General features: G+C 43.5%; 3 protein-coding genes across 5 annotated transcripts in view; all 3 read left to right on the top strand.

Moving 5' to 3' along the window:
* LOC112215679 (vacuolar protein sorting-associated protein 41 homolog) overlaps positions 1–389 on the top strand; it is a 30,136-nt gene extending 29,747 nt beyond the window's left edge. Inside the window, exon 28 of the mRNA XM_024374915.1 lies at positions 10–389. Coding sequence (XP_024230683.1) covers positions 10–90 — 81 coding nt within the window. The 3' untranslated portion in view covers positions 91–389. The remainder of the gene's footprint in view (positions 1–9) is intronic.
* A 3,252-nt stretch (positions 390–3,641) lies between these two features.
* LOC112215156 (titin homolog) lies at positions 3,642–7,647 on the top strand. 3 transcript variants are annotated; one of them, XM_024374103.2, is made up of 2 exons: positions 3,642–3,773; positions 4,493–7,647. In XM_024374103.2, exon 2 carries the CDS (start codon positions 4,494–4,496, stop codon positions 7,623–7,625), a length of 3,132 nt encoding a protein of 1,043 aa, XP_024229871.2. In that variant the 5' UTR covers positions 3,642–3,773; position 4,493; the 3' UTR covers positions 7,626–7,647. The 3 variants fall into 3 exon arrangements, with proteins under 3 accessions (XP_024229871.2, XP_042155097.1, XP_042155098.1); XM_042299163.1 differs by lacking the exon at positions 3,642–3,773 and adding an exon at positions 3,780–3,942; XM_042299164.1 differs by lacking the exon at positions 3,642–3,773 and adding an exon at positions 3,949–4,071.
* On the top strand, positions 7,623–21,951 carry LOC112215678 (N-acetyltransferase ESCO2). The gene is made up of 11 exons (XM_042299165.1): positions 7,623–9,204; positions 9,312–9,491; positions 12,961–13,119; positions 13,304–13,391; positions 13,483–13,558; positions 13,655–13,763; positions 14,049–14,180; positions 14,379–14,468; positions 15,755–15,898; positions 16,036–16,220; positions 20,283–21,951. The coding sequence occupies exons 1-11, from the start codon at positions 7,768–7,770 to the stop codon at positions 20,449–20,451; spliced, it is 2,769 nt and encodes a 922-aa protein (XP_042155099.1). The 5' UTR covers positions 7,623–7,767; the 3' UTR covers positions 20,452–21,951.
* The last annotated feature ends 653 nt before the right edge of the window (positions 21,952–22,604 follow it).

Raw genomic sequence — 22,604 nt, 5'->3', positions numbered from 1 at the left:
TTCTTTCAGATTCCTGGTGTCCAGTTTTGCAACATCTGCAGTGCGAAGCGGAGAGGGCCAGGAAGTGGAATACTGGAGATGAAGAAGTAACAGGAAATGCTCACCTTCCCATGCCATCACTTCCTCTTTCCCCAATTGGAGTGAATGGTAATCTCTGGGTTGATTAGATTTTAGCTTATTCCCCTGTCACAGTGTGCTCTGTTGTATCAAATGCATAATATGTTGTAATGTTAAAGGTAGACTCATTTCGTTGAGTCTACCTTTAACTGTTACTAAAATAAAATAAGAAATGCTGCTCTATTTCCTCTTAATTCACTTCTTGCAATTCGCTTTGGACCTCAATGATCAATGAATTTAGGATTCCAAATAAAAGGCTTTTGAAATCTCAATGTGTGTTAAAAGTGATCTCTAATTTCCACTGTAGCGCATTAAATAATATACTGTATTTAGTAATGGACCTAAAAATTCTCTACAAGAATGACAAGACTTTTGGTCTTCAGTGACATTACATTTCTTGGAAGGTATCACTTGTTCTATTGAGGACTACACTCTGCTTAGATAACACGGCCCTGTCTACAGCATCTTCAAACAATATTTTAGTTGGATATCCTTTTCTTGTAGATCTGTCCAATGACGTTGTCAAATGAGTAGTCCTTATAGCATTTTCATGGGTATCTCTTAGATTTGATCAGTCGTGCTCTGAAAACTGATAAAGAAAAACAAAGACGAAGCAGCTGTTTTACAAGTGGGATGCATTGTTGAGCACTAAATCCTGAGGCGTTCATACTGATTGTGAGGAGATTGTGACAGCCGGTTAAATGGAGTCCCTTGAGAGGGCAAGAACCAGATTTATGTCAGGAGAAGTGCAGTATTCTCATAAAGAGACATATACAGTGGGGCAAAAAAGTATTTAGTCAGCCACCAATTGTGCAAGTTCTCCCACTTAAAAAGATGAGAGGCCTGTAATTTTCATCATAGGTGTACGCTTTGAATATTACAGATAAAATGAGAAATAAAATCCAGAAAATCACATTGTAGGATATTTAATGAATTTATTTGCAAATTATGGTGGAAAATAAGTATTTGGTCACTGACAAACAAGCAAGATTTCTGGCTCTCACAGACCTGTAACTTCTTCTTTAATAGGCTCCTCTGTCCTCCACTCGTTACCTGTATTAATGGCACCTGTTTGAACTTGTTATCAGTATAAAAGACACCTGTCCACAACCTCAAACAGTCACACTCCAAACTCCACTATGGCCAAGACCAAAGAGCTGTCAAAGGAAACAAAATTGTAGACCTGTACCAGGCTGGGAAGACTGAATCTGCAATAGGTAAGCAGCTTGGTTTGAAGAAATCAACTGTGGGAGCAATTATTAGGAAATGGAAGACATACAAGAACACTGATAATCTCCCTCGATCTGGGGCTCCACGCAAGATCTCACCCCGTGGGGTCAAAAGGATCACAAGAACGGTGAGCAAAAATCCCAGAACCACACGGGGGACCTAGTGAATGACCTGCAGAGAGCTGGGACCAAAGTAACAAAGCCTACCATCAGTAACACACTACGCCGCCAGGGACTCAAATCCTGCAGTGCCAGATGTGTCCCCCTGCTTAAGCCAGTACATGTCCAGGCCCGTCTGAAGTTTGCTAGAGAGCATTTGGATGATCCAGAAGAAGATTGGGAGAATGTCAGATGAAACCAAAATATAACTTTTTGGTTAACTCAACTCGTTGTGTTTGGAGGACAAAGAATGCTGAGTCGCATCCAAAGAACACCATACCTACTGTGAAGCATGGGGGTGGAAACATCATGCTTTGAGGCTGTTTCTCTGCGAAGGGACCAGGACGACTGATCCGTGTAAAGGAAAGAATGAATGGGGCCATGTATCGTGAGATTTTGACTGAAAACCTCCTTCCATCAGCAAGGGCATTGAAGTTGAAACGTGGCTGGGTCTTTCAGCATGACAATGATCCCAAACACACCGCCCGGGCAAGGAAGGAGTGGCTTCGTAAGAAGCATTTCAAGGTCCTGGAGTGGCCTAGCCAGTCTCCAGATCTCAACCCCATAGAAAATCTTTGGAGGGAGTTGAAAGTCCATGTTGCCCAGCAACATCCCCATAACATCACTGCTCTAGAGGAGATCTGCATGGAGGAATGGGCCAAATTACCAGCAACAGTGTGTGAACACTTAGACTTACTTACTTTGCAAATAAATTCATTAAAAATCCTACAATATGATTTTCTGGATTTTTTTTCTCATTTTGTCTGTCATAGTTGAAGTGTACCTATGATGAAAATTACAGGCCTCTCATCTTTTTAAGTGGGAGAACTTGCACAATTAATTGGTGGCTGACTAAATACTTTTTTGCCCCACTGCACTTGTAATATGGAGGGAAAGAGGTTGAAGAGGGTGCCCTTGAGTTGGTTAATAATGGCAAAAAAAGGGAGATGATTTGTTAAAGAAGAATGGTAGAAAGTGTAAGCAGAGTGAGCTATACGCCGTATTGAAGACCGGAGGAGAAATGGAAGTGAATGATTTATGATTAGCTTGAAGGTGGTAGGTGTGGTGAAGTTCTTGGAATCCGAGGGTCAGGTTAAAGATTGGTCTGTGACAGTAGCAGTGACATTGTTTTTTCTCTCAAGGAAAGGGTGCCATTGAGAGGAGTGATTTACTGGGGTAGGGGTAAATGTGAAAGTTAACCAACTGAAGGGGAAGATTCCCGGTGTTTGTGACGCTCGTCATTTGGTGTGACTCAGACAGGGTGGCGTGAATGGTGAAACAGAAGAGTCGTTGTCTGTCCTTTTGAGTTTTGATGTTGAGTTTTTGCCCAACAAAGGGATATTAGGATATATAAGTTATCCCGTACAAGCATTTGTGCCGAATACGTTACGTTGTTACAGGTGTCAAGCGTATGGGCGTGTGGCAGCAGTGTGTAGGAGGGAGGTTCCTAGGTGTGAAAAGTGTGCAGAAGGGCATGAGACAAAGGAATGTGTAGCATTGGGTAAAGTAGTGGTATGTGTTAATTGTAGCATGCCTATGGGGCTGGGGAGCCGGAAATGTCCGGTGGGAGAGAGGCAGGTTGAGGTTTCCAGGGTTACAGTAGTGCAGAAGTTGTCATATGCTGAGGCAGTGAAGAAAGTAGAGGAAGGTGGGTCAAGGGGGTGGGATCCGGAGAGGAGTGGTGTGAGTAGTAGAGTTATATCAGTACAGAGGGATAAGCAAACAAGTGATATGTTTCAGTAAGATTGGATTTTTTTTGCATTTATAGCAATGGTTATCAAAAGTACTGCAGGGATGGAACGTACGTAAGTCACAGAAAATTGAGGTTGTGGTGATAGCTGCAGAGGGGTATTTGTTAATGTTAAGTGGTGGTGTCCCGTTATTGGCCTGATGACAGACTAAATAGTGGAGTATGGTGGTGGGTTTTTTGTGAGTGTTGGGTTAGATGTTAGGGTATTTGTTAAAGGGTAAAAAATAAAAAATAAAATAAAGCAAAGCGTAAGGGTGTTATACTCCAGTCCAGTAGGTGGCGGTGATGCAGCATTTATTGGATGCCAACCGCCGTTAAACCAAATCGAAGAAGAACTATCACTTATTATCGCATCAGTACAAACTTTGTAAGTGTATGCATCATGTGTCAAATTTTGGAACGCTCAACTCACCATAGCCCCGCCTCCTCAGTTCCGGCATTTTGGCTCCGGAAGTACCGTACTTTTTTGGTTCACAGGAAAAGGAAAAAAAACTGCTGTTGGGAAACAAAACAGCAAAGTGAGTTTTAGTGACGAATGTGATTATTTTATAGTTTTACTATAGTAATACGTATCATAATAATTTACGAGATGTGATTTAGTTTTGCATCTTACTTTGCTTCTTGCGCATTTACAGCTAGCCAACATGAGCTAGCTAACTCGCAACGACGCTATGCTGTCGTTTAACGGTAATTCCCAAGTGTCTTATCTTCTGCAAGCAAAGTGGTTTGTTTGCAATCGATTCCACAACAACTAGCGTGCTAATGTCATCCTGCATCGTGAATGGATGGGAGTTTGTTATTGGAGTAACTAGCTAGGTAGCTTTCTTGTTACATTGTTGCAGCTAGCTAACAACATAGCTAACTGTCTAACCAGTCAGTCAGTATTAAGCTGTTGCGCTCATTACTGCAGGCTAGTTCGTTTTCGTGCTGTTACTTAGGTAACTCGCAAATTATATTACTAGCTATTAGGCTATAGTAAAATAGTTGAACAATAACCATATATATCCCATGCTTCGAGTAAGTATTTAACGGTCATTTGCATGGTAGCTCTATCTCTGTCATTGGCTGGCTTACTCTGATAGTTAGCAATGACTTAATACTGACATACAGCTTACCTACCCCATTTAGTGGTTATTGTAGCCTCAATGGGATTGACTGTTATACATGTTCAATAAGAACTATGATAACAAACACGTGCCTATTACCATTCATATGTTGCCTTCCTTTTTCTTTATAGAATGCCTGCCCCTAAAAGACACAAGTCTTTTCAGGCTCCTCAAGCGAAGAGAAGAAAGGAGGATCAGAACGAAGTCGCCATGCCATCCAACAAAACGACACCAGCCTCTGCAACGTCAAGCAACCCCCAAAGAGAAGCACCTTTGTGGAGAAGGAATAAGAAAAAGCCCCCTGCAGAACTAAAAGAGGGAAATAAACCTGCAGGGTCCAGCCGCCATTCCTCCAAGACAAAATCAACTCAAAAGGCCAGGACTAGGACCAAGTTCAATCCACCTGTAAAGAACGCCAAGCTGCTGAAAGCCACAAGTGCCTCCTCAAAGAATCCCAACTCTAAAGGAACCCTAAAAAGACCAGCCAAGATCTTCAAAACTGCTTCCACAGAGTCCGATGAGGAGCTTATCAGAACTCATAAACCACATTGCATCAGAAAATACTCTAATGGGGATCGAGGTAAGCGTAAAGGGTCACAGTCTAACCTGAATGAAGAAGTATTGCTCTCAGACCCTGTGCAGAGGGATCACAATTATGGTATACCCTCTGCGTCTTATGGTAGTCATTCTGAAATTGAGGAAAATAAAAGGAAAAGAGTCAGAGAGTCCACCAGAGGCCCAGAGACCCAGAGAGATGTGAAGATGGAAACTCAAATGTCTTCAGAACCCTTACCTGAACAATCTGGACAGATGAAGCGGAGCAGTGAGACGTATGAGGTGCAGGATAATTCCATGACCACCCCAACAGATGAATTTAGTGAGAGTGTCAACACTAAGCCTGACATAAAAATGTCTCCTCCAGCATCCCCTGAGAAAGCTTCAGACCCCATCCATAAGCAGGTGAACCAGAATAATTCCATTACCACCCCAACAGATGAATTTAGTGAGTATGTCAACACCGAGCCTGACACACAAATGTATCCTCCAGCTTCCCCTGAGAAAGCTTCAGACCCCATCCATAAGCAGGTGAACCAGAGTAGAGAGAAACATGAGGAGCAGAATGATTCCGTGACCATCCCTACATATCAAGTTAGTGAGAGTGTAGCGAGCAAGATGGATGCATATAAAAAGTCTGCAGACCCCATACCTGAACTACTAAAACAGAGCACTGAGACACAGGAAATGCAGGAAAATTCCATGACCACCTATACAGATAAAGTTAATGAACATTTAGAGACTAAGGTCGGTGCAAAAATATTGTCTCATCCAGCCATCGGCTTAGTAGCATATAGTAGCAGTAGTGATTCTGAATGTGAAAGTGAGGGAAATGACAGGACGGGAGTCACAGAGTCAATAGATGTGAAGATGAAAACTCAAGCATCTTCAGAGAAGGCTTCAGACCCTGTCCCTGAACAGGTGAAGGAGAGCAGTGAGACGAGGCAGATGCAGGAGGATCCCATGACCACCCCTACATATGAAGTTACCGAGGATTCCATGACCTCCCCTACATATGAAGTTACCGAGGATTCCATGACCTCCCCTACTGAGAGTGTAGACCCCAAGCTTGATGCAAATATAAAGCCTCCTCCATCTATAGAAGTATATTCAGAGGAGGCTTCAGACCCTGTCCCTGAACAGGTGAATCCTGAACAGGTGAATCAGATATACATTGAAATAGAGAAGGTGCAGGAAGATTCCATGACCACCCCAACAGATGAAGTACGTGAACTTTTAGATGGCACGCTTGATGCAGAAGTAATGTCCCTGCCACCTTTAGAAGCATCCTCTGAGGAGACCCATACATTTGAAGTTAGTGAGAGTGTAGAGACCAAGTGTTCAGAACTTGCACCTGAACATGTGACGCAGAGCACTGAGATGCAGGGAGATTCCGCGCCAACCCATGCAGTTCAAGTAAGTGAGAGTGTAGACACCAAGCTTGATATTGAAGTAAATTCTGCTCCACCTGTAGAACTATCCTCTGAGGAGACTTCAGACATTGTCTCTGTCTCAGAGCAGGTGCTGCAGAGCAGTGAGACACAGGAAGTCCAGGAAGATTCCATGACCACCCGTACAGATGAACTTAGGGAAAGTTTAGGAACAAAGTCGGGTGCTAAAATAAAGTCTCCACCCTTAGAGGTGCTTTTCAGTGCTCTAAAGGAGTCCAGTCTTTGCAAACATCCCCTGTCTCATACGATGCGCTCAAATGTCAAAGAGTTTCTGGGAGTAGAGGATTCTTTAGAAATCACTAAAAAAGACTGTGACTTTGGTGTAACGGAGAGCATTGAGTGTACTTTAGACCTCGAGACTCCGATTATTGTCGAGGATATGGAGATCGGCCACTGTGTTGTGGAGGTGGTGGGAGAGAATGGAGAGGAGGTGGATAGTGATCTGGAAATCATAGACAACTCTGAGAGGCCAGAGAAGACACTTGAGCTAACCAAAGGGTCTGAAGAAGAGTGCAGTGTGGATAAAAGTGAAGATGGTATTGAAAAGAAAGGCACAAGTTCCTCTAACCAAGACAGCACAAATAGTGGGAAGAAGGAAGTTACTAAAAAAACACAGGGTAGCCTGGAAAAACCCAAGAAACAGCAGATGAACCCTCAGGCCCGGACCAAAGCCCGACTAGCAGCGCTAGCTGAGCAAAAGGCAGCTGGCTCCAAAAAAGCGAGCAGGCAGCTCAACCTCCTGGCCCTATGTGAAGAAATAGCAGATGATATCGCCACTGACACAATGTTAATAAAGACGAAGGAGGAGGAGGAGCAGGTTGTAATAATTAAGGCTGAACCCAGCAAGGAGCCAGAATGCACACCGCCTGTCACACAGGCTGAGACTGTTCCGATACCTCCTACTCCTGCCCGGCCCGAGGAACCGTCTCCAGCAGTAGAACCCTCCGCTGAGGAGCCTGCTCCAGCCAAGCCCCCAGCTCCAGAGCCACCTCGGAGGCGTTTCTTCATCAGCCAAGTGACGGTACCCCTCAAAATCCACGAGAAGAAGAAGCTTACCAGGTTCCAGAGGCTGCGGCAGGTGGAACTGCAGCGGGAGAAGAATATGTCCTGGACCATGGTGAAGAAGCTCAAGTCCGATCAGAAGATGATTCCAGAGACTGAGACTAAACCTTCCCCTCCAGCAGCAGCACCTCTCCAAGTGACCACCCCCCCCCCCCTCAACCAGTCCAGCTGCACTCTCCTCAACCAGTCAAGTTGAGCCCCCAAAAGTTGAGCCCCCAAAAGTTGAGCCCCCAAAAGTTGAGCCCCCAAAAGAGCCCCAAAAAGTTGAGCCCCCGAAAGTGACCCCCAGTAAGGGACCCACCCTGAGAAAGAGGACGCTTCCAGCAGAACCCCCGCCGATGCCCAACGGGCTGAAAGCTCAGAAGGCCAAGCCTGTGGTGGAGTATAAGCCTTACAAATCCAGGCCCAAGTACTCCTTTGATGACTTTGAATGTGATGACGAGCCGAAACCCACAGTGCAGAAGGCAGCAGTGAGACCTACAGCTACTACTATTCAGAGGGCAGCAGTTAAACCTACCGCCGTTCAGCGGGCAGCAGTGAGACCTACCGCCGTTCAGAGGGCAGCAGTGAGACCTACCGCCATTCAGAGGGCAGCAGTGAGACCTGCCGCCGTTCAGAGGGCAGCAGTGAGACCTGCCGCCGTTCAGAGGGCAGCAGTGACACCTGCCGCCGTTCAGAGGGCAGCAGTGACACATGCCGCCGTTCAGAGGGCAGCAGTGACACATGCCGCCGTTCAGAGGGCAGCAGTGAGACCTGCCGCCGTTCAGAGGGCAGCAGTGACACCTGCCGCCGTTCAGAGGGCAGCAGTGACACCTGCCGCCGTTCAGAGGGCAGCAGTGACACCTGCCGCCGTTCAGAGGGCAGCAGTGACACCTGCCGCCGTTCAGAGGGCAGCAGTGACACCTGCCGCCGTTCAGAGGGCAGCAGTGACACCTGCCGCCGTTCAGAGGGCAGCAGTGACACCTGCCGCCGTTCAGAGGGCAGCAGTGACACCTGCCGCCGTTCAGAGGGCAGCAGTGACACCTGCCGCCGTTCAGAGGGCAGCAGTGACACCTACCGCCGTTCAGAGGGCAGCAGTGACACCTACCGCCGTTCAGAGGGCAGCAGTGACACCTACCGCCGTTCAGAGGGCAGCAGTGACACCTACCGCCGTTCAGAGGGCAGCAGTGACACCTGCCGCCGTTCAGAGGGCAGCAGTGACACCTGCCGCCGTTCAGAGGGCAGCAGTGACACCTACCGCCGTTCAGAGGGCAGCAGTGACACCTGCCGCCGTTCAGAGGGCAGCAGTGACACCTACCGCCGTTCAGAGGGCAGCAGTGACACCTACCGCCGTTCAGAGGGCAGCAGTGACACCTACCGCCGTTCAGAGGGCAGCAGTGACACCTACCGCCGTTCAGAGGGCAGCAGTGACACCTACCGCCGTTCAGAGGGCAGCAGTGACACCTACCGCCGTTCAGAGGGCAGCAGTGACACCTACCGCCGTTCAGAGGGCAGCAGTGACACCTACCACCAATCAGAGGGCAGCAGTGACACCTACCACCAATCAGAGGGCAGCAGGGAGACCTACACCTACCACCATTCAGAGGGCAGCAGGGAGACCTACACCTACCACCATTCAGAGGGCAGCAGGGAGACCTACACCTACCACCATTCAGAGGGCAGCAGGGAGACCTACACCTACCACCATTCAGAGGGAAGCAGGGAGACCTACACCTACCACCATTCAGAGGGAAGCAGGGAGACCTACACCAGTGTCCGAAAATGGCAAACATGAAGTTAGTTTCTTAAACATTGATCTAAAATTATAAAATGCAAGGATGAGTTTTTGGGTTGAAAATGGTATTGAAATTAATTCTTACCCTCTTAATTTCTCCTTCCACAGGACTCAAAACCTACCGTGCAGAAGCCAGAAAACAGGGGTCAGAAAACAGTAGGATCTACCGTGCCGAAAACAGGACATATCACACAGAAAACAGTAGGACCTACTGCGCAGAATACAGTACCAACTGTACAGAAGGCTGTAGAGATACCAACCCCTATGTCCAAAAATGGTAAACATGAGGTAAGTTTCTTAGTTGTGATAATACAAATGTATTATTTACATTTCTATAGCTCTTTTCATACATACAAGCAATATATCATGACGGGTCAACCAATAGAGGCCAAGTCTTTGAAAGCTGCATCCTCCAAAGATGGAGAGGAGGGACACTTTAATAGCTTGAGCGGAGAGAGCTGTTCAGAGGATGGAGTCTGCTGATGATCTTGTATAGGGAAAAACTGGGTACCAGCCTGACTCTTATAGCCACTTAGGTGATGCTCTGGGAACAATAAAGCTCATCACACACAGTTCAGTATAATAGCCAGTCGTCCTCATTACGAGTCTTCTGCCTGAGATGTATTACTAGCTCTCCCATTCCTCTCACACTTCAGGCGACTCCTCAAATGATGTTCTAAGATCAATAATTGGCAGCCACTCACTCTCACTCACTCATCGCTCCGGCTGGCGCATAGGGCAGTAACAAAGGCACTCCATTTCTGTCTGTCTCCAGCCTCCTTCTCCACTGTGCCCCAGCTCTGCTGATGTTGTTGAAGCTCGGTCTCGATTGTTCTCCGCCACGTTGTCTTGGGCCTCCCCCTCTTACATCTGTTCTCTGGAGTCCAATGGACTGCTATTCTTGGGATAGAGTCTGTACTCTTTCTCATGTACTCCAGCGGTGTCTCTTGAGTATGGCAGCTATGGCTTCCTGCTTCATTTATATAAGGAGGTTGGTGTTTGCTATTGTGTTTGGCCAGAAGATGTTCATGAAGTTGTGTGGAAGGTAGATTGTTTTTTCAGATCTGCTTCTGTCATTTTCCAGCAATCTGAACCATAAAGGAGAGTTGCCAGTACACAGCTCTGCAATATTTTGAGTTTTGTATTTGTGTTGTCTGGATTTCCAGACGTTATTGAACTTCATAAAGATTGCTTTATTGATTCTGGTGCACATGTCTTTGCTGGTGCCTCCATCATGGCACATGGGGCTCCCAAGGTAACTAAAACTGTGGCTTAACTCCAGGTCCTGTTCCTTGATTTTGACTGATTTTGCTGTGTTGATGGACATGACCTTTGTCTTGCTGCAGTTGATAACCAGGCTGACTTGCTGGCCAAACGGCTGGACAGTTTTCTCTGTGTGTGTGTGTGTGTGTGTGTGTGAGAGATAAAAGGGCCAGGTCATCTGTGAAGTCAAGGTCTTCTAGAGTAGAATACCAGGTCCATTATATTCCTCTTGCCTGATCTTCTGTGGTTTGCCACATGACCCAATCTATTGTCAGGTTGAAGAGTAAGGCTGACCTCACACAACCTTGACGAACTCAGCTTCACAACAAAGCTCATGTTGCTCGTTACCACAGAGGATGAGAAAGTTGCTGTGGAACTGTTTTATGATGTTTAACAACATGGGTGGGGATTCCATAAGTTCGTAAGATCTTCCATAGGCCTTCTGGAAGTCAATAAAATAGTTGAGTTTGTTGCCACTCACTACATTGCTCAATGATGTTTCTGAGGGCAAAGATCTGGCCTGTACAGCTCCTTCCTCCCTACCTTGTTTGTTCCTAAGCACTTTGTCTACAGCTGGAGACATCCGTTGTACGATCATTTTGCAAAAGGGCTCGCTGGGAACAGATAAAGGTGCGTTGCCCCTCCAGTTGTTGCAATCGAAAAGAGTGCCCTTTGGTACCCGTATGATGACCCCTTGGGTCCAATCTGAAGGTATCTTTCCCTTCAACCAGATATCAGTGAAAAGTGAAAGGATGTTTGCAGCCACTACTGGATTGATTTTGAACAGCTCTGCATTGAGGTTATCAGGAACTGTAGCTTTCTCATTTAGTGACTTGATGATGGTGATTATTTCTTCTTTGGTTGGTGTTTATGTTTAGATCTTCTAGAGCAGCTTCAGGTGTTGTGTGGTAATTGGATCCACCTGGGGTTCTCTGTTGAGACCTCTGAAATGTTCCGTCCATTTTGCTTCCTGTTCATTTTCCGTTGTCAGGAGATTGCCTTGCTTGCCTTTTTGATTTGAGTATTTGACTTGAATTTTCTGCCACAGATTAGGTTAGTGATTTTCCTCGCTGGTTGCTTGCTGCTGCTTTTTCAGGTAGGCCCTTTTGTTTCTTCTTACTGGCCTTTTGGCTTGTGTAGATTTTTCTGTACTGCTCCTACAATTCTAGTTTTAGCCTTTTGATTTGGAAACACTTCCCATGTTTCTGGGGAGATCCATTCCTCGTGTTGCCTTCTGTGGCCTATGGTTTTCCTGCTGCTTTCACTGTAAGCTCTAACCACTTTCCCCCCACTTCCTGTCTATTTTCCTCAGTCGCCGCCTCATCTTTTTCTTCTGTGTTGTTTGAAAGGGCTTGATACTTGTTGCGAACTTGCATTATGAAGGTTTTCTTGACGGTTTGGTACCTCAGCATGCCAACGTCAAATCTTGTCCCTTTTTGTCAGTGGTCTTGAACATTTCAGCTTTAGATCGATGTCGGCAGTCAGAAGATGGTGGTCGCTGGCGACATCTGCCCCCTTTCGCACCTTGATGTCCCTCAGTGAGCTTCTCAACTTGCCGTTGGTTTCCTTTCCATTAGTTTTCTCTACCCCTTTTTGTAGGATGATGGCGACACCTTCACGATGTTGTCCGTCCTCCCATACAGAGTGTCGTACTGGTTCTCCAGTGCTGGTTCTCGTGGAACCAGAGCTAGTCCACCTGGCTTCACTCACCCAGGATCTGTAGCTTGTATCTCCTCACTTCGTTGGTAACCTGTGCCAGCTTTCCCGGAGTCCAACTTTTGTTTGAACATTCCATAAGCCAACGTGCAGTTTGTATTTGGTGTTCAGTGCTCCCATCTTCACTCGGCAGTTTCTCGTAGGCTTAAACTGATGGCGGTCATACAAGTCTGGGGGATCTTTTCATCCAGTTGTTGGACTGTCATTTGTTGCTGTTTCTGTACCTCAAAATGTTTTACGGGATGGGGTTGCTAGCCTCCATACCCAACCGTCCACTTCTGGTTTGAGGAGATTTTGGAATTGGCAGCCAGGTGAAACAAAAAAAGCTGGTACTATGTCCAGATGCACTTTAGCTTGCTAGCCATGACAAAAAAAGTGTTAATCTGCTAATCTGTAGTTTAAAAACACCAGATATATATGCAAGAAATACTCTTATCAAAAACATAAGAGCTGATTTTAAAAATCAACAATTTATAAACACCTAAAAAAATAACTATGTACACATTTGCAGTAGCTGTATGCTTAGGTTGCTATTAGGGCACAATGGCAACTATAGAACTATGCTACCTGAAATAACTTTCTTGGTTGATATTTTATTTGTTTTTATGCTGTCAGACATTGAAAGCGACCATGCATTTTTTTTGTGTGTCCCTGTTGGATTTGAACCCACGACCTGCTAGAGTGTAGCCCTAGCAACGCTCTTACCCACATCCTTATCATTTCTTAAATATTGTCTTGTGTGGTACTGTAACTGTCTTTATCTCCCCTCCTTCCACAGGACTGCAAACTTACTGTACAGAATGCAGTAGTACCTACCGTACGCAAGGCAGACATGCCTAGACCCAGTGTACAGAAGGCAGCGGTGGTACCTATATCTTCCCCCAAAACGGAGCAGAAAGCAGAAGCACCACCTACGGCCAAAACTGGCGAAGATGAGGTAACATCCTTGGAACTGTTATTTCTTTATTAGCATGTAAGAATGGTATTTGTTTTAGAAATTATATTAAAATCCCATTCAATAACTGTACAAGGCAATTCAGTGATGCATTAGAAGCCGTTTTTATGGTAAAAATGAATTGGTCGCCAAAATGTATCACCCTTAACCTCTTGTCTTTCCACAGGATACCATAGCACCAGTGTCCTCCCCTCCCTCTGAAGAGCCCCCAAGAGATTCTGTTGACAAAGAGCAGTGTGAAGAAAAGCCTGCTGGTATTCTCATGTTTGATAACATCCAAATGACTGTTTGAACAGTGTTATAACACATTGTCATATCATACATTGTGTAACATGCTTCTTATAGAATGTCTCTTATCAGTTACTGAGATTAAACCCGCATCCCCAGAGGACAAGACAACAACAGAGAATGCCGTTGACTCGTAAGAATTTACACTCAAATTACAATGACCAAATAGTTTTCTGCACAAAAACAATTTTCCGGAGCAATCCGAACAATGTCTGTGTTTCCATGGCAGTGGGGTGGTTCAATCAGCAGGTAATAGCAGTCCCCTCTCTGACGAACGTCTGCAGAAAGAAATCAAGAAACTAAAGGAGACCGACAAAGACGGAAATCAAGCCATTATTGTGAGTGTTTCAGTCCTTCGCCGAATACTGCCCACTGTATTACTGTACTTTGAGTTCTCTTTTGGAACACAGTGGTGTTATTCAAAGACTATGCATGTTCCTAGCTTGGTCCCAGATCTGTTTGTGCTCTTACTTGCTGTCATTGTCAGGCCAAAGGTTTGGCATGACAAGGAGTTGGCATGATTGCACAGACTGGCACTCAGGCCAGTAAGTTCCTACATTTAGATATAATCTATTTAAACGTAAGTCAGAACTGACCTAGAGTCTTTGCGTGTCACTTCCTAGGATGCAGGGCAGAAGCACTTTGGCCCAGTAACCTGCAGTGTGTGTGGGATGCTGTATTCCGCTGCCAACCCAGAGGATGAATCCCAGCATTTGCTCTTCCACAACCAGTTCACCAGTGCTGTCAGATATGTGGTGAGAATGAGCTGTATCCCACAGCATGAATGCGTCCCATAGGACTCTGGTCAAAAGTAACGCACTACTGTATATAGGAAATGGGGAGCCGTTTGGGATGCAGACTGTGTGTGCCAACTCGTCCCCTCTGACTCAAACATCTCTCACAGGCACACATCTCTCAACCTATAAACCACTGATTTGTCATACCGTCCACAGGGGTGGAAGAAGGAGAGGATTTTGGGGGAGTACCCCGATGGCAAGATCATTCTTGTCCTTCCAGATGACCCCAAATATGCACTGAAGAAGGTATGTGTGCTTCAGGCTCCAAATGTACATATTATCACATATGGTAAAAACATTGACTGTAATACGATATAAAAAAAGGGGCATTATTACTCTAAACTACTGTGTACTTTAAATCCCCCTGATACACACCACTACCTATGTCGAGAGTTTGTAAACCCCTGATATGCAGTGGGGTCCATAATTATTGTCACCCTTGATAAAGATGAGCAAAAAATACTATAAAATAAATAATACAAATACTGAGCTATATGGTATGCTAAAAGGAAATTGGACAATTGTATTATTTTACATTAATACAATTGCACAGAGAAAGAGATTTTGTTTAACAAGTAATAAAAACAAACACTTTACAAAATAAAATGCAACATTATTCCCATACCATTATTAGAGAATCAGGAAAATTATGATACCCTCTCCCTATTGTCTTGTTAGCTTATTCAAGTGTTTTCTCAAAATAGTTTCAACACTAACTATGGATCCAACATGCTGATTATGAAACTTTGATACTGTAAATTACGAGTTTTCAAATATCGACATGTGAAGTGCACATTTTAACTCGTGGGTGGTTCGCTTGTATGACAATAAAGCGGTATCTATTATTATAATCCTCAACACCTCATCTTTCAGAACACAGACTAATCTTGATTTACAGGATTTCCCTCGCTTAGACGACACATTTGCAAAAGTTGCCCAGTTAGCAGGAGGTATGGGGGCATCTTCTTGTCATGCACAGTGCTCAAGGTTATAACTTCTGTCAGTCAAAACCCAGCGTTGTGATGCGGAGAACTTGAGCTCTTGACGCCATGTATAGTATGTTACTTTATAACCACTGTTTTCCAATTCAGGAGCTTATCAATGACAATATCTGCCATTTTCAACCCATATATGGGATGACGGGTGCTGTGAGTGTAATGGGTTAAACAAAATGTATTTCTCTGAGCAGTTGTAGTAGTGTAAAATAATATAATTGTCCGATTATTATTTTTATTAATATTATATATATTTTTAGCCTACAATAAATCTGTTTGTATTGCTTATTTTATACAGTATTTTTTTGCTCATATTTATCAATGGTGCCACAATAACCTCTGTACATCCCTACAGTTTAATTGTCCTGTAGTCCAGGGTCATATTCACTAGCCATCAAACAGAATGAAAACTGACCGTAACAGTGAGGGATAAGAAACACTGGTTATCTGTTGCAAAAAGGTATTGCTACGGTGTGCACTAATGAATACGACCCTGCAAAGAAGTCTTACACAGCCTGTTTATTGGTGGTTTGTCAGGTTGAGGAGATTAGAGAGATGGTGGACAATGACCTGGGCTTCCAGCAGGTTGAGACCAAGTGTCCCTCCCAGACTAAAACCTTCCTGTTTATCTCCAATGACAAGAAGGTAGCTGGTTGCCTTATCGCTGAGCACATTCAGGAGGTGAGAAAGACTGTGTGGGTTAAAGCTGGGAATGTGTGTGTTTGTTGGGAGGGTGGTTGAGATGCAAAGTCAAGAGACTTTATTGTAACGATGTATTCGCTGTTGTTGCATGTATGTGATTGTATGTGCGTGTGCAGGGCTACAGGGTCATTGAGGAAGCGGTGCCCGAGGGCTCAGAGGGAGAGAAGGTGATGTTTGAGCGTCAGAGAGCCTGGTGCTGTTCCACCAACCCAGAGCCAGCCCTCTGTGGCATCAGCCGCATCTGGGTCTTCAGCATGATGAGACGGAGGGGCATCGCCTCACGCATGATCGAGTGTCTCAGGTCAGTCCGTCAGTCTTACTTGGGCATGAATCGAAGGGGGTAGAAAAATCAACATCATTTGCTCCGTGGGGAGGGGGTAAAGGCGTCCGCATGCTTCCCAGCCGAAACAGTTCGGAAGAGTGTTTGCATATTTTGTGGAGTTTTGTTTGTTCTGGACTTCGGTACGTTTTTTTTTTTTGCTGTTCGTGCACAATTTTTTTTCTCAAGGCAAGCCGAAGTCGGCAGCCAAAGACTACATCCCTTTGTTGTTGATTGGTCAAGACTAGGTGTTCTTCAATAGTCTTTGTCATTCAACAAGAGACAACTCATTTTCATGGACAATTTGTCATTGAGAAATACTGCACCGATCATCTTAGTCAGTCACGCAATTTTACATCTAAGAGCTCCTCTGCAAAAATGTCAAAATGAATGACAGATTTCTTGAGTTAATTCTGACTATTTTGAGGAAGTGTATAATGGCTGCGGCATCCCAAAATGGACAAACAGTACTATTGCCACTTTTGTTCCTCATTTTTCAAGCAAAGTTATTTTAAGGGAGTAAGTTCAGCTAGGTGCCAGCCAACAGAAGCATGCTGACGCCTTAATGCCCCCTGATTCAGTCACATACACTGAGTGTACAAAACATAGGAACACATTCCTCATATTGAGTTGCCCTCCCTTTTGCCCTCAGAACAGCTTCAATTCGACAGGTCATGGACTACAAGGTTCCATAGGGATGCTGGCCCATTTTGACTCCAATGCTTCCCGCAGTTGTGCCAAGTTGGCTGGATGTCCTTTGGGTGGTGGACCATTCGGGAAAATGTTGAGTGTGAAAAACCCAGCAGCGTTGGAGTTCTTGTAACAAACCGGTGCACCTGGCACTTACTAGCAAGCCCCGTTCAAAGGCACACACAGTGCATTCGGAAAGTATTCAGACCCCTTGACTTTTTCCACATTTTGATATATTACAGACTTATTCTAAAATGTATTACATTCATTTTTTTCCCCTCATCAATCTACACACAATACCACATCATGACAAAGCAAAAATAGGTTTTTAGAAATGTTTGCTAATTTATAAAAAATATAAAAAAGATACAGTAATTTACATAAGTATTCAGACCCTTTGCTATGAGCCTAGAAATTTAGCTCAGGTGCATCCTGTTTTCATTTATCATCCTTGATGTTTCTACAACTTGATTTGGAGTCTACCTGTGGTAAATTCAATTGATAGGACATGATTTGGAAAGGCACACACCTGTCTATAGAAGGTCCCACAGTTGACAGTGCATGTCTGAGCAAAAACCAAGCCATGAGGTCGAAGGAATTGTCTGTGGTCCCCCGAGACAGGATTGTGTCGAGGCACAGATCTGGGGAAGGGTACCAAAAAATGTCTGCAGCATTGAAGATCCCCAAGAACACAGTGGCCTCCATCATTCTTAAATGGATGCACCAAGTCTCTTCCTAGAGCAATTGGGGGAGAAGGAGAGATGGGAGAACCTTCCAGAAGGACAACCATCTCTGCAGCACTCCACCAATCAGGCCTTTATGGTGGAGTGGTCAGACGGAAGCCACTCCTCAGTAAAATTGCCAAGTGTCAAGTCTGGAGGAAACCTGGCACCATCCCTACGGTGAAGCATGGTGGTGGCAGTATCATGCTGTGGGGATGTTTTTTAGAAGCAGAGATTGGGAGACGAGTCAGGATTGAGGGAAAGATGAACGGCGCAAATTACAGAGATCCAAGATGAAAACCTACTCCAGAGCACTCAGCATCTCAGACTGGGGCGAAGGTTCACCTTCCAAAAGGACAATACCCTAAGCACACAGCCAAGACAACGCAGGAGTGGATTTGGGACAAGTCTCTGAATTTCCATGAGTGGCCCAGCCAGAGCCTGGACCTAAACCCGATCAAACATCTCTGGAGAGACCTAAAAATAGCTGTACAGTGATGCTCCCCATCCAACCTGACAGGGCTTGAGAGGATCTGCAGAGACGAATGGGAGAAACTCTCCAAATGCAGGTGTGCCAAGCTTGTAGCGTCATTCCCAAGAAGACTTGAGGCTGTAATCAGGTTCTTTAACAAAGTACTGATTTAAAGGGTCTGAATACTTGTGTAAATATATTTCAGTTTATTTTTAATACATTTGCAAAAATGTCTAAAAACCTGTTTTTGCTTTGTCACTATGGGGTATTGTGTGTCGATTGATGAGAAGAAAAAACAACTGAATCAATTTTAGAATAAGGCTGTAATGTAACAAAATGTGGAAAAAGTCAAGGGGTCTGAATACTTTCCGAAAGCACTGTACAACTTTTGTCTTACCCATTCACCCTCTGAATGGCTCACATACACAATCCATGTCTCAAGGCTTAAAAATCGTTATTTAACTTGCTTCCTCCCCTTCATCTACACGTATTGAAGTGGCTTTAACAAGTGACATCAATAAGAGATCAAAGCTTTCCCCTGGTCATTCTGTCATGGAAAGAGAAGATGTCCTTAATGTTTTGTACACTCAGTGTATATACTGCTCCCCACCGGAGACTGGTTCAATCCCCATGTTCACCCTTCCTACTGTACTCCCACTTGCATGTCTCCCCCTCTGTTTCCAAAAATTTAAAAAATAAAATATGTGTTATGTATATATATACTATATATATATATATATATATATAGATATAGATATAGATATAGATATAGATATAGATAGATATATATATATCAGTGCCTTCAGAAAGTATTCATACCCCTTGACTTATTCCACATTTTTCCTGTTAGTCTGATTTTCTTTCTTTCACACAATACCCCATAATGATAAGGTAAAAACAAAATATCTCATTAACATAAGTATTCACACCCCTGAGTCAATACAAATTAGAATCAGCTTGAGTTTTGGGTATGTCTCTAAGAGCTTTGCATACCTGGGTTGTACCTGGGTTGTACAATATTTGCACATTCTTTTAAAAGTGCTTTAACCTCTGTCAAATTGTTTTAGGTTATTGTCCTGCTGAAAGGTGCATTTGTCTCCCAGCAGACTGAACAAGGTTTTTGCCTGTGCTTAGCTCTCTATTCTGTTTCTTTTTAGCCTAACAAACTCCCTAGTCCTTGCTGACAACAAGCATACCCATAACATGATGAAGCCACCACTGTGCCTGGAAAAATATGTAGGGTGGTACTCAGCGATGTTGTTGGATTTGCCCCAAACATAACACTTTGTATTCAGGACAGTTAATTTCTTGGCCACATTTTTGAATTTTTACTTTAGTGCCTTTAATGCAAACAAGATGCATGTTTTTGGAATATTTTTATTCTGTACATGCTTCTTTTTCACTCTGTCATTTAGGTTAGTATTGTGGAGTAACTACAGCAATGTTGATCTATCTTCAGTTTTCTCCTATCACAGCCATTAAACTCTAACTGTTTTAAAGTCACCATTGGTCTCATGGTGAAATCTCTGAGCGGTTTCCTTCTTCTCCGGCAACTGAGTTAGGAAGGACGCTTGTATCTTTGTAGTGACTGGGTGTATTGATACACTATCCAGTGTAAGTAATAACTTCACCATGCTCAAAGGGATATTCAGTGTCAGCTTTTATTTTTACCCATCTACCAATAGGCTCTCTTTGCGAGACATTGGAAAACCTCCCTGGTCTTTGGTTTAATCAGTTTTTAAAATTCACTGCTCGACTGAGGGACCTTACAGATAATTGCATGTGTGGGGTACAGAGATGAGGTAGTAATTTTAAAAATCATGTTGAACGCTATTATTGCACTCAGTGAGTCCATGCAACTTATGTGACTTGTTTAAGCAAATGTTTTCTCCCAACTGATTTAGGCTTGCCATAACAAAGGGGTTGAATACTTATTGACTCAAGACATTACAGCTTTACACTTTTTAGTAATTTAAAAAAAGAAGATTAAAAACATATAATTCCCCTTTGACATTATGGAGTATTGTGTATAGGCCAGTGACGCAATCTGAAATGAATCCATTTAAAATGTAGGCTGTAACACAATTTTGTTTTGAGAAAGTCAAGGGGTGTATATATAATTGAAATATGTAGTTTTCTTCTGTCATTGCCCTGCCACAGGAACAACTTCATCTACGGCTCCTACTTGAGCAAGGAGGAGATCGCTTTCTCCGACCCCACGCCCGACGGGAAGCTCTTTGCTACACACTACTGTGGCACCTCGCAGTTCCTGGTTTATAACTTTGTCAGTGGAATTCGTTCAGACCAACCAAGTCCTAATTTGGTGTAACCAATCGCATCAAGGTGGATTTTTGTTGAGGCCCAGCGACTCCTCACCAACCAATCTTGTCGTGGACATCCTGTCACAAGCACATTGTGGCTCTTTTAGACTGAACGTTTAGACTCATCAAAGACTACTGTACTGACTCTTCTGAGGGGAAATCTTGGTTTTTAATCTCAGGTTGAAAACAACAAGGTGTTGTTTAAAAGATTTAAAATCTCCCTTTAATCCCTGCATAGTATTTTGAGACAAATAATATTTTTATTTATGTTTTTTAAATAAGAAACAAGCTTTTATTGGCAGTATTAAAGAGTTTACATGCATTAAGCTTGACAGCAATAGAAAACAGAGCATTTCACAATTCATAGATTTAGAAGATCTACTTAATTTTACTCAAACGGTTCTAAAACAATGTCCTGTTCTAATAATGCTTTTCATTCATGTTGAGCATCTTAAAAACTGTTAGAAGTTGCTAATATTAAGATGAGGTGTCATGTGTACACAAGGGGTTGTTCTTACACACTTCCATGTTCATCATCTCTTTACTTTTAATGAAGGGATGTGTTGACCACCTGATGTTCCATTATGTGATACAGAGTACATTATTGTTAAGGTCACTCTCACTGAATTTATCAGAATGTGGTGGTTTGATTCTGTTTAGTGAAGTTTTCACTCACCAATTTCTTCACTTCATGATCGTTCTAAGTCTTGTTGCCATGTGTCCTAATCATGTCCATTATTAAAATGGAGAGTCCTATTTGGGATAGTTATCCTCCTTAGGCAGTAAGTTGCATGGACTAGCAGGAAGGTAATAATGGTTGGATTTCTGTATGGGGCATTTTTCTGTAGTGCTTCTAGTCAAGGCTCTTTACCCAAGTTGCCTCAGAAATATATCTAACTGCAGAACTGTTAAATGTGAGCTGTGATATAAGTGAATTGGTAAGGCAGTGAGCATTTGCTCGTTTCTGCCTGTGTATGTTTGTGCCTGCCATGAATCATAAACCTCAACCTGACTTAGATTTCACTGACAGACTGTTCGTACTGTAGACTCCCTCAAATGTTCTCATCCAAACTGCCCTTATTTGAAGCCCCCCCCTCTGAAATCACCATTTCTAATAATTGACCATTTCTTCTATTGGCAGAAAGTTTTATTCACATTTAGGACCTCATTGATAAGACATTAAGAGTTAAAAGTAAATCACGTAATATGAATAATATAAATGTAATTGAAAGGGTTTAAAAGCTCAGGGTTATTTGTTTTTTGAGGGAGTTGAAAACACCATCCATGTCAAAGGTGATTATCACAGCAAACCAAGGGACAGTTGCTCAGCCATCAAAAAGGGTTGTGAGTCATACATTTTCTGGTATCAATGATTTATTCATCACATTGCCCTTCATTTTGAAACATTTTCTTTTAGAAATATTGTGGGTCATGTAAGAAAACACTTTTGATTTATAAAGAGCTGTCATGTAAATAGTTATTTAAAAATAAAAAACTATCCTGCCCTGCTTTGGTTGAATTTATTTAAGTTGACATGTCTCACAGCTCAGTGTTTTGAGCATGAATGTAGCATTCATAATGTGATAAGCTTCATGGTTACATATCACGACTTTGAATAGGTTGGGTGATGAAGGCTTATTCTACCACCTAGTGGACATTCCAACATATTTTCTTTGTACCAGTGGTGGCCAGTACAGACAAAGCCCAATGTTACCATGAAGTTAATGCATTGTTTGGCATCTTATCATTCATAGTGCCTCTATTTGACAGACGGGTTTCTATCCGTCTTGCTGTTGAATGTTCTAATTAGAGCCACAGTCATTACCGCCACAGCATGAATGGGTGGGTGTTCTATTACTGTCAATCGCATGTATTATAGTCAGTCACACATTTCCCTGTGAGTTTCATATCAACTCTCTGAGACTGGCTGATGCTAGTACAGAAAATAATCGATACTATGACACTAGTCATAGCAAATCAATGGATCTGACCTGGCCACCTCAACTGAAAGGGATTTTGTCTGTCTTAAATCTGGCCACCATGCTATCATACTGTGTCTTTGTAGATGGGTTGATGTAAACACTCTCTCCTGAGTGCATTCCTCACCTCTCCTGTCACAACACTGGGCCTGCTCCATGGTTACTTCAGAGAAAAAAAGAAC

This window comes from Oncorhynchus tshawytscha, linkage group LG16 (assembly GCF_018296145.1).
Source record: "Oncorhynchus tshawytscha isolate Ot180627B linkage group LG16, Otsh_v2.0, whole genome shotgun sequence".
NCBI lineage: Eukaryota > Metazoa > Chordata > Actinopteri > Salmoniformes > Salmonidae > Oncorhynchus > Oncorhynchus tshawytscha.
Note: the sequence above shows the minus strand (reverse complement) of the source record. Positions and strands in the feature narration are given on the sequence as shown.